This window comes from Anolis sagrei, chromosome 1, assembly GCF_037176765.1.
Source record: "Anolis sagrei isolate rAnoSag1 chromosome 1, rAnoSag1.mat, whole genome shotgun sequence".
In the NCBI taxonomy this organism is placed as follows: domain Eukaryota; kingdom Metazoa; phylum Chordata; class Lepidosauria; order Squamata; family Dactyloidae; genus Anolis; species Anolis sagrei.
In genome coordinates, this window is record NC_090021.1 from 224,994,264 (window position 1) to 225,006,838 (window position 12,575).

At 39.9% G+C, this 12,575-nt stretch overlaps 1 protein-coding gene across 2 annotated transcripts in view; it reads left to right on the top strand.

Moving 5' to 3' along the window:
* CNTNAP5 (contactin associated protein family member 5) overlaps positions 1-12,575 on the top strand; it is a 488,740-nt gene that overhangs the window by 275,973 nt on the left and 200,192 nt on the right. For both annotated transcript variants that reach the window (XM_060774167.2, XM_060774159.2), the window contains exon 11: positions 5,826-5,932. In XM_060774167.2, coding sequence (XP_060630150.2) covers positions 5,826-5,932 — 107 coding nt within the window. The remainder of the gene's footprint in view (positions 1-5,825; positions 5,933-12,575) is intronic.

Below are 12,575 nucleotides of genomic sequence, written 5' to 3' on the forward strand. Positions count from 1 at the left end.
AAAAAAAGTTTTGGGTCCAAGCCAGGGTTTAGAATCTTCCCTTTCAATGTTCTCCTTTATGCTAGCAGGGTACTGCAGGAGAAGGAATGTATGTACCTAAAGTTCAGTTTACCCACATTCATACCAGTAATTAATTAGTAATTTATTTAGTTACAAGTTTCTCCTTTCCCTGAAGTGTTCAAGGCTACAGTATCTACAGTAATGTATGTGTGTTGCCTCTTTGGATTTGTCTTTGGGTATCAGCAGAAAGGAAGGGGGTTTGAAAGAAAATTGCAGTTTGTACTTTACAATGAGACTTGATTTTTCCAAGATGACCAGGGATCCAGGATATCACTCTGTCAAAATGCCTCTTACAACATCCAGACTATGACAACAGGAATCTCACTGCCTAAATGCTTGCTTACAAGGTGTATTTATTGAGCATAAGTCATACCCAAGTCTTCTCTGTGATCGGAATGTCAAGCATGTCCTTTGTTAAACTGAATTTCCAAAAAAGAGCAAGAGGCTTGAATTGGAAGAGGTGGGAGGAACAGAAGCTGTGCTAAAATCTGCAATCAATTTGGCCCTGCAGTTGTAACCATTGAATTTCTGTCACTCACCCTGATGCTTATACCCAAGTTAAAACAATATGTTAATACAAATATATTTTTCAGAAGAAGTCCAGAAGCACGCATGTGCACAGACACATATGCAGCAAAAATGACTTGGTCTACCCCAAGGTGGTTCTGAAGCTCTATATACACATAAATACATTTAGAAACAATGTGAGCAAATGCATGCTAAATATTAAACACAGTCCTGTCCTTCATGCTTTCATAATACTTTCTCCTGGGCACAGACAAGTGCATTGATCCATTTGGCTGCCCAAAGGTTTCACACCTTGAAATCTCCAAAGAACAACAACAAACCAAACGAATCCAAGGCCTAATGCACTGTCAATGCAAATTGATGCAAATCTCCTCATGTCTATACTTGTTCATGCAGGTTAAGAATACTGAATGAGAAGGAAAATAAAGTCCTTAGTGGGGAGTTAAGGGGAAATAAGGGACAACAAGTGAAGGTGGGTTAATTTCATGTATTAATTTTATGAATTTATATCCAAGGCAATTTATTCCCACGGTAGGACAATTGTAGAGATGGAAAAGAATCTATAAATGATCTACATGGGATATATGATCTGTTCAGCATTCAGTGATCAAATCTCTGTTTTGTACATGTTCTATAGATAATTAGGTTCTTCTTGTTATGAAATACTAGAGTTTGATACTAAAGTTTGACAGTCTTTTTTAAAAAAAAAACAAAGTTACATTTTGAAGTGGTGTGAATGAACTATTGTTACCTATAATGTACATACTTGAGTATATCATCCCTTCTATTGTCTCTGGCTAGATAGGTTTTTTGTGGTGTATGTGTGTGAGGGGGAGGACTTGCAAGTGGGGGGGGGGCTTCAGCAATTTAGAAAATGTGCTCATAACAGAACCAGTTTTCTCATTGTATATATGGGCCATTGTGCATATAATACTAACAATAATGATAATAATAATGATAATAATAATAAGCTTTATTTATACCCCACCACCATCTCCCCAAGGGGACTCGGGGCGGCTTACATGAGGCCAAGCCCAACAACACATCAGTAAAACAACAAAGCAATAAGCAAATAAAACAATACAATTAATATAACTCACATATAGACAATAACACACAAACATTTAAAAACCTGTGGCCGGGCCAGATGTAATAGTTTAAAATTTTAAAAATAAACACTGGGCATGAACAGAGGTAGGATGTATCTAAGCAGGCGGGTTTTAAAGGGAATGTAGGGAGAGCAACCCAATGGGTAGATAAAGTACTTCTAAGGACATTTTGCAGGGATTTGTTTCTTTTATTCAGGGAAGACACACTGGAACAGCCATGTTTTCAGGCTCCTCCTAAAGACTGCTAATGTGGGGGCTTTCCTGATACCCTTGGGAAGTGAGTTCCAGAGTCAGGGGGGGCACCATAGAGAAGGCCTTCTCCCTTGCCCCCACTAATCGCGCCTGCGAAGGGGATGGGAGCAAGAGCAGGGCCTCTCCAGATGATCGAAGAAATCACGTGGGTTTTCTGGTTTTCTGTTCATAACTTAGGCAATGTGAAGTGATGAGTAGGCAATACTGGATGGAACCAACCAAGACATGTTGATGAAAGGATATAACTTAGAGCAGTGGTTCTCAACCTTTACTCCTCCAGGAGTTTGAAACTTCAACTTCCAAAAGTCCTAGAAACACCTTGGCCTATTGTTGGCAATTTTGGCAGCTGAAGTCCAAATCAGCTGGAGGACTAAAGTTTGGAAACCACTAACTTAGAAACTTGTCTCCAAAAGGGCTAAGACTGAGTCAGGGAGAAACTCAGTAGGAAAAAGATATTTGAATAAGGTTTTTAGGAGATGGGAATTTGTGAGGAGTTCATATTTAACTGATCTGTAATGTGTAAAAGCCCATATTCTACATCACCTCATAGTTATGCACATTTAACTAAGTAACATCCCCTGGCCTGATTCCCACCCCAGTGTACCTTACTGGGCATCAAATGCTATAGTCAAAGAAGCTCTAGTTCGCTGGCAATCACGGTGTGGGTAGATGACACTTTCTCCCACTGGCATGTGAGGCTGTGTACAGCCTCACTCATTGGTTAGAGCATGTGAAAACATCCCTCTGTACTATGATTTCCAGCAAAATTGAGTTTCTTAGCTCAGTGTGGCTGCTGCCTAATAAAATAGTTTTGAGAGGGTGTTTTCAGGGGGTTGAGAAAGGTGGGGTACAAATATTTGAAATAAATAAAAATTACAATAATGGCAATCATGACTCTCTCAAGATAGTGATTACAGAAGTTATAGATGTGTACACATCTGTAACTGCAATATAGAACACCAATTTAACTCTTTACTGGTTTTGTTTGCTACTATGGTATCGAATTCAAGATCTTAAAAGGAAAACCAGTCACACATTGCCACATTGAACCCATTGATCAATACAATCCAATACATGTCACTTTGAGGCCTGAGGAATTGTGAGTGCAAAAGGGCAAGGTGAGTGAAAGGAGCCCTAGGACTGGAGGTGCAAGGCCCACCTGGATAGTATTCCATAGTTAATTTACAAACATCCATGTCTACATTCTCTTACATGTGTGGCTATGCAAGTTTGGATATGACATAATCTACATACACACAATATCTGCACAGGCCATCTTCAATAGAAATGTAATTCTCACAATGGAGAAAATCAGCTTATGCTTCCCTACTAGGCAGCTGTTAAAATGTAAAAAAGAAATTAAAGTAAACATGCTTCAATAATGCATGTAGAGTGAAACTGTTAAAAAGTAAATACTCAAAACTTTCTGTCTGGATGGATGATTCTATCAATTTTGGCTGGAAATCTTCTGGTGTGCTAGACTAGTTGTTGCACTCCTTTCAGAGTGGGCAGGGATGGTGAGAGAAATCAGTCTAAACTTGTCAACTCTGAGCTGTCAGTGCATCATTTCCTTCATCACTGCTGTTTCTGTCAACTTCTCCTTTCTGCCATCACTGTCTACTTTACCAAAAATATTCTAACCTCTTTTATCTTCTTGGTCATTAAAAAATTGCAAACATATGTTGAAATTTGAAAGTTATGAAATATTCTTTAAAAAACCAAGGTGAAAGTTCTGGAAGCAACCTCTGAATATGTATAGAGTATCCCTCTCCTTGCTGAGGAATTACAGTTCCAAACATATTTAACCGCTTATATCCTGTTAACATATGATTCCACTTTATCGGACTGTTCCACTAGCATAGTCTATTTGTCCTGGTTAGGTAGTACAATGAAAGAAGACTGGCAATTTATTTATTTATTTATTTATTTACAGCATTTATATTCCGCCCTTCTCACCCCGCAGGGGACTCAGGGTGGATTACAGTGTACACATATATGGCAAACATTCAATGCCAATTTTGACAAACATATACAGACATACACAGAGGCTATTTAACTTTTTCTGGCTGCCAGGGGAGCCATTGCCTTCATCGTCCATCTGCGACACTGATGAAGTACTTCCACATTCCCCGCATGCTTTTTTGCTGGAGTGCTTTGCTGGAGTCTTTTTTATGGCCTCATAAATTAGTTAATTCGTGGTCATTTTCAGGAAAGGAAGGCAGATGACTCCTTCTGTGGAAGTCCACAAAGCTAAAAGTGCTTGTCTGTTTCAAAAGACAGGGAGTTTTGCAAGTCAACTTCCTCTATTCATTTTTAGCACTGACAATCTCCACCCTCAGAAGGCCCATTTTGGTGGAATACACTGCTCGGAGCCAGCAGATTTATTTTCCCAAAAATTGCAATAAAGAAATGGGCTTCTTTCCTTTGTAATGCCATTCCTAACATCTTTCTACTTCTACTATCTCTATGCAGCCTATATTGCTATACTTCAGGAATGGGAACAGTCAGAGTTTTGAGGGTTGCATTGGACCTTGATGCGACCTATGACATCAGACAGGCTTACTTTTGGCAACATGCACCAAATCTATAGTTTCTTGATGGTGTCCGTCGGCTCCCATCCCACGACGATGAACTACTTCTGGCAGGGCTCCATTCTAAAACTATATAAGATCCAGTATATTTCACAGTGGTGGCAACATGGGAGGCTTCTTGTGTTGCTTTTGAACAGTGGGGGGGGGGGGGGGAAAGCCGGGCAAGCAAAGCTTCCCTCGTGGGATGGGGCAACCAGTGAGTCAGCCGATATGGGGTATGGGGCGATGGGCTACCCATGCAATAGGGCTACCCGCAATTCTGGCGGCTCGTCTGATGAGGTCATGAAAAAGATCCAATTTCTGTAAAAAAAAAATAAACACTATCTTGGGGGGGGGGGGAGGCAGTAAAGGCAATTTTCACAACAGGAAGTCACTGTGTTCATCTCCTTTTTATAAAAATTGCTTCTCTTGGGCCTAAAATGACATGAGGAGTCTCAAAATATGTTGAAAATGCCCTCTAAACATTGGGGGACATTACTGTTACATTTTCTATCAGCCCTACACAACATAAGCAATGATGAGGGATTAAAAGACATAAAATTTCTGGAAGGCCATATTTCAACTTGTTAAAGTTTTCTAGTTTCTTGTTAAAGTTTTCAGAAAATATATAAAATGGTTTACATTAATGCCAGATAATACAAAATCATCAAATTTTGTTTCACCTTGAATCAAGTCCACTGATCACTATTTCAGCTTCTAATAACACAAAACCTTTCATAGAGGCTCTTTATTTCACAAGCTCTTGTAATGAACCAAACTGGAAAGAATGGGAAGATGAGTATACTATTCGTAATCTGATCTGCTTTTTACCAATGCATTATTTCTGTTTTCATTAAATACAGCTAGAAACTCAGATTGGCATCTGAAATTACAATGAGTACAGAAAAGAGTGATATAAATAGGTGTTGCTGAGAGAAGATTTTGTGTTGCTTTTCACCTGGTTTTTGTTCTCTTTATCGAAGTTCAGAATAAAACAGGATATATTATTCTGCCTAGACACTGGAGAGAAGCAAAGCCTGCCCACCTTACTTTTTGGTATAAGTTTTGGCTCTCCTTTCAATTCATTCTGTCCACTACAAGCAATTTTTTTTTCTGAAGACTTTTATTTTCAAACTAAACATAGCACTGAGAAGAAAACAATTGATTTCCATTTTTATTCCAGAATGTGGAGACATAAGAAATATAGAGATTTTAAGAAAATAGATTAAGGGCAATGTGTTTCACTGGAAATGTTGTCTGTTGCTGAAAGTAACATTGCACTTTTTGTTGAACTGTCTCCCATCAGGTGTTTGCCGAACTATTGTGAACATGGAGGAAAATGTTCCCAGTCTTGGATGACGTTCCACTGTGATTGCAGTGAAACTGGTTATGCGGGATCAACATGCCATAATTGTAAGTGGATTATATTGTGAACAGATGAAATGGAAAAACATTGACAGAGATGTGGAAACGAATGGTGCAATTAAGAGTAGTTAATTTATCACTACCTTATATGAATTTAGGTTTTATAAGAATTAACTTCAGGGAATTAAAACTTGTGAAAGCCCACAGTTCAATAGCAAAGCATATGTTTTACATACAAAAGGTTCCAAGTTCAATGTTTTTGCTAGGAGTGTCCCAAACTTAAACTCCTCCATAAAACTCTGAAAATCTGTTTTCAGTCAGTATTGATACTAATGGAATTGATCGTCTGACAGTGTTCCTCAGTCCTTAACCAGTTTGTTTAATATTTATTTGTTACACTTGTGCCCCCATTTTTTCTCAGAGTGGGATCTATCAGTTCATTGGGGCTTATTCTCAAATGTGAAAGCAAAGGACATCTCATCATCCCTGAGTACACTTACCTTAGTTGCAGCAGAAAGTATCTTCACAACTCTTCTGCATAAATACAGATTATTTTGTTATTGTTTACTTTGAAGTATTTCTAACATGGTGAGCCTAAGGTAGGCCTGCACTATCTCCGGCCCTCCAGATGTTTGGACCGGCACCTCCCTGATGTCCTAACCAGTTTATCCAATGAGCAGGAGTTCTGGGAGCTAAGTCCAAAACACCCAGAGGGCCATACACTGTGCAGGCATACCCTAAGGTAAATATCATGTGGTTTACTTGGCATGTTTTGTTCATAGGGCTTTGCTTTTACCTTTTTCTGAGACTGAGAGAGTGGATTTCCAAGGGGTTTCCATACCTAAGCAGGGATTCAAGCCCAATGCTAAAATATTATACCACTTTGGTTTGCAAGTACAGATTATTTAGAGGTATAGTATGATCCCCCATACTCACAAGACTTCCAAAAGTCCAAGAAACCCTCAAGAACAGCTTCCAACATGATAACAGTCAAACATTCAATGCCTATATGAACAAAGGATACAGATTTAAACAGAAAACAATACAAGACATTGTGCAGTGAATTAAAATAAACAAGTGCATCAAATAGTTATCATATAAAACAATTAAAAACCATCAGAGGAAAAATATTAGGGTGTTTCAGACCTGATATTTCAAATGGCAATGCAATTTTATTTTATTAGAAACAGGTTTGTTCCAAAGTAGCACTTTTAAAGTTAAGATCACTGCAATTCAATTTTTTCTCCTACCTTTCCTTTTATGTGATTCTCCTTTTGGCAAAGTTATGTATATCTGTGGGAGAAGAGGGAGAAAAATTGGTTTCAAAGTACTAGGAAGAGCTCACTGCTGCTCTGCTAATCTGCTGGAAGTTGAAACGGAGTTTTTTTGGCTTTATTGCCTCCCTGGGTCTCTGAAGCATTCTTTCTCTCTTTGTTTTCCTTAACAATTTTGTTGGATCTATTTTCCGAGCATGCGAAAGCTCTACAAAACACTCAAGGAAGAGCCAAACTACACAGACATATAAATTAGTTCATATAAATAGCAAGGTCTGTTTTCACCCACATGAGAAATACTAGCTGAGTTACCTGACAAGGAGATTAACTACACCTTTAAGAGTTGCTGGTTGGTTTTAATGTGAGTGTTTGTTGCTTTTGGTCCATTTGACCAGACGCACTGATGGATTTAATAATACAATATTAAATTAGATATATCATAAAATCATAGGATTAAAAGGTTGAAGGAGCCACTGCTCAATATAGGATCTTCAACTAAAGCATTCCCAGCATGTAGCCTCTTTTTAAATATATCCAGAGGAGATCTTACTACCTCTCTAAACAATGGATTTCATTACTGACCCATGATTACTTCAAGTACTCCCTTCTAATGTTCGATCACGATCTACCTTTCTGTACCTAAAAACCATTACACCTACCCCCTGGGACAGCAGATAACAAATATATCCTTTCCTCTCTGTGATTACCCTTGAAGTATTTAAAAAGCACAATTATGCCACTCCTCAGTCTCCTTTTTACCAAAGTGAACTTCTCCAGCTCCTTCAATCTCGTCTCAGATGTTTTATTTTCTATACCTCTTGTCACTGTGATTGTCCTTCTTTGAACTCAGTCCACCTTGTCTATATCCTTAAAATGAAGTGTCCATAACTAAACACAGTGCTCCAGAGTAGATAGAGAGTGAGATCAGAACATAGTAGGATACAGATTGAGGCAAATTTTGACACTAGCAATAAGCCTTCAGAGGATTGTATGAGCTGATAGAGATCTATGAAGTGTGAAATCACTATGCTTGCTTATCTAAGGTCAGTTCCCTGAAGTCAATAGTTTCCTCTAGTGGTCTTTGAGGATGATGTTATTGGTGGGCATCCATCTGTAGGAAAATGGCAGGACATTTATTTATTTATTTATTTACTTGTATACTGCTGTTCTCAGCCCGAAGGCGACTCACAGCGGTTCACAACAAATAAGAACAGCAAAAATTCAATGCTACAGTGTAAAAACAGTTAACAACCTAACATATTACATAATTAATAAACAATTACTACAGTAACCATTCACTATTCACTATCGTCTCATCATCAAAAACATGATCCAGATTCATCATCCATTATTCCGTTCCAATGTTCATTAACCAATCATTGCACTAATTATTCGAACGCCTGCTCAAACAGCCAGGTCTTCACTTTCCTGCGGAATACCATTAGAGATGGTGCTAGTCTAATGTCCATAGGAAGGGCGTTCCACAGCCAAGGAGCCACCACTGAGAAGGCCCTATCTCTCGTCCCCGCCAGCCGTGCTTGAGAAGCAGGTGGGATCGAGAGCAGGGCCTCCCCAGAAGATCTCAAAATCCTGGTGGGTTCATAGGCAGAGATGCGGTCAGATAGGTAGCTTGGGCCGGAACCGTTTATTTATTTATTTATTTATTTATTTATTTACTGCGCTTATATACCGCAATTCTCAGCCCCAAGGGCTTTAAAGGCCAACGCCAGCACTTTGAATTAAGCCCGGTAGCAAATCGGTAGCCAGTGGAGTTGGCGCAACAGGGGGGTTGTATGCTCCCTGCGCTCCGCTCCTGTTAAAATCATAGCTGCCGAGCGTTGGACTAGTTGGAGCTTCCGAGCCATCTTCCAAGGCAACCCCACGTAGAGAGCGTTGCATTTTATGTTGTTCCTTGAGCCCTCCACAAGGAAGGAAATTGATGTGTTGGGAGGTGTGCAGCAGAGGAAAGATGGGAAATATTTTTTTTTCAGATTTTGGTCATCGTATTGAAAACATATATTACAGTGATGTGACTTGGACTTACACCACCATCATTAAATAACAGGTTGTGACATATCATTTTCTGTTGTACTTTCATATTATTTTGCTATTTTTCCTTTCAATAAAAAAATGAAGCCTAACACATATTGCCCTCTTGTTGCTTAAACTATATTTTAGTTTCCCACATGAGTGATAGTAAGGTCCAATGTCATTAGGTATAAGGCCTGAGAAGGCTTTTAGTACATTCTGTTGAGTCACATTTTCTCATCAAGAGTAAGAAAAATGCAGTTATTTTCACCCTTACAAATGCACACCTGAATTTTAGAATCTAGTCATAGAGCTGGCAGAGTCTCTTCATCTGTCATCCAGGCTCCACTGAAGAAAATGATGATTCACTCAAACAACTTTTTGCAAGACTGTATGTAGCAGAAATGGGTAATGTATGTCTCTCTAGATCAGGCATGAGCAAACTTCGACCTTCCAGGTGTTTTGGACTTCTACTCCCACAATTCCTAACAGCATACTACCTGTTAAGAATTGTGGGAGTTGAACTCCAAAACACCTGGAGGGCTGAAGTTTGCCCATGCCTGCTCTGGATGCAATAGAACTGTACCCCCATTTCTTCTTACCATTGAGTATCCTGGACAGAACTATGGCAGTTGCTTCCCAATTGCTGGAAGGCGGGAACGCTTCAAATTGTCCACCCTCATACCAGTTACAAACATGCGACTTGCATACTGCTCCTAAATAAATAAATAAATAAAATAATATGTTAAGGTATACTTCTGTCCAATTTGCATTTAAAGTAGAGCTTCATAAAATGTTTTTTTTAAAGTTTTGATTACTATGATTTGGGGTTGGAACCACTGTGAGATTTGTATTGCTGTCTGTATCCTCATGAGAAAGATTTAATCTCTCTTCCTGTCCCTGAGACAATAGGAAGTGAGAAGAAATCTACCCATAGGAATAGAATTCACTCATGTAAGAGTTTTCATGGCAAAAACATGTCACCACTAAAGCTTTATTACTAATCCTTGTTTCTATGACAACCTAAATTTTTCAAAATCCAATTGCCACAAGGACAGAAAGTGAGGTTTGTGTGTGTGTCAGGAGCCTGCAAATTGCTTCTGGTGTAAAAAAATTTGGCTGTCTGCAAGGACATTGCCCAGGGGATGCTTGCATGTTTGATGTTTTACCATCCTCATGGTAGCTGGAGCTGACAGAGGAAGCTCAACCTGCTCTCTCTGGATGTGAACTGCTGACCTGTCAGTCAGTAGTTCTGCTGGCACAAGGATTTAACCAAGTGCTTCCTTACCTTTGGGTCCCCAGATGTTTTGGCCTTCAACTCCCAGAAATCCTATAACCTGTTAAACCGGTTGGGATTTCTGGGAGTTGTAGGCCAAAACACCTGGGGACCCACAGGTTGAGAACCATTGGTTTAACCCATTGCACCACTGGGGAAAGGGAGGTGAAATCATCTGAACAGAGGTATAGAGAGCAAAGCAAACATTGCAGGGGTGTTAACCCTTTGCTATGCTATCCAAAACTAAAACAAATGGCTGGAGTTACACTTAGAAATGTACCCATTCTTGTTTGTACTCACATACAAATTCAACTTAAGAACAAATTCAACTTAAGTACTTCAACTCCCACAAATCCCATACACATGGCCAGTTGTGAGAAGTGAAAGGAGCTAATATTGAAAACACTATTAGAGCATTATTTTTCTCCTCTAACTGCCATGGGTCTATTCTATGGAGTTCTGGAATTTGCAGAGTTTGGAAGGACAATTAAAATTCTAGGCCAGAGTATCCAGAAAACTATTCAGACTTTGATAAAATGGAATTATGGCAGTAAAAATGGATTACACTGGCCAACACACATTTTGGGGACTCAAATGTTAAATCTGTTTCTGGGTATATTTGATCAGCTGATTTCAAAAATGGAAATAATTTCCCCCTATCTGCTCTAGTTTTTGAGATAGAAAATATATGTCACCTTATTGTGAGCTGCTCTGAGTCCCCTTGGGAAGATGGGGCGGGGTACAAATAACACACACACACACAAACACACACACACCAGTCTTCATCTGCTCACCCAAAGAAATCATGATAACTATATCCAAGAATCTAGAGATGATATGGTCTATCCAATGCAATTTTCTGAATCAGTGACCCAAATAACCCCAGGAACAGGCCTAAAACCCAAGACAGACACCAAGATTTTTTTTTTTTTTGTTAAGCTGCGTTATTAGTGCTATAATTCTGTATTATGAATGAGCCCTTGGAATGCTAAAGAATCCCCTTGTCTGTTCTAGGCTGCTTCACGAGAGTAATATGCACTATTTAACATAAAATCATAGAGTTGAAAGTGACCTCGTGGGCCACCCACGAGCAACCTCCCGCCAAGAACCAGGAAAGTCACACATCGTCTTGAATCTTAAATAATAGGGAGCACTGTATAGATTTGACATTCAGTTGTCTTGAGCAGCAAATTCCTTCCCTTGCCACAGATTGCAGATAGGAATAGACATAGTTCATAGTGTTTGTTTATCACCTCTCTCCGCCCCTCCCCCGCCCCCCAATCTATCTCACAATATTTATCTACTTTAAACAGTCCTGGAAAATATTCAAAAATATGTTTTCAAGTGTTGAGAATCTCTGGAAATGAGAATCCTGGATGGATAATTCAGTTCAGGAGTTATTCGGGAGGGCAAAATTCCAGCAAGCCTAAAAGAAGGCTGTGTTAAAACCGCTGTTGAAAAAGCCATCACTGGATCCCACTGATTTGAACAACTTTTGGCCAGTTTCCAATCTCCACTTTTTGGGCAAAGTCTTGGAACGTGTGATTGCCTCGCAGCTCCAGGGATTCTTGGATGAAACTGATTATCTGGATCCGTCACAGTCGGGTTTCAGACCGGGACATAGAGCTGAGACAGCCATGGTCGCCTTAGTGGATGATCTCCACAGAGAGCTTGGCAGGGGGAGTGTGTCCCTGTTGGTTCTCCTGGACCTCTCAGTGGCCTTTGATACTGTAGACCACAGTATCCTTCTGGGGCGCCTCGCAGTGATGCGTCTTGGAGGTACTGTTCTGCATCTGAACATGAGGAAGAACTTCCTGATTGTGAGAGCCATTCAGCAGTGGAACTCTCTGCCCCAGAGTGTGGTGGAGGCTCCTTCTTTGGAAGCTTTTAAACAGAGGCTGGATGGCCATCTGTCAGGGGTGATTTGAATGCAATATTCCTGTTTCTTGGCAGGGGGTTGGACTGGATGGCCCATGAGGTCTCTTCCACCTCTTTGATTCTATGATTCTATGAGTGGCTCCAGTCCTTCCTGGAGGGTCATACCCAGAAGGTGTTGCTGGGGTACTCCTGCTCGGCCCCACAGCCATTGTCCTGTGGGGGTCCCACAGGGCTC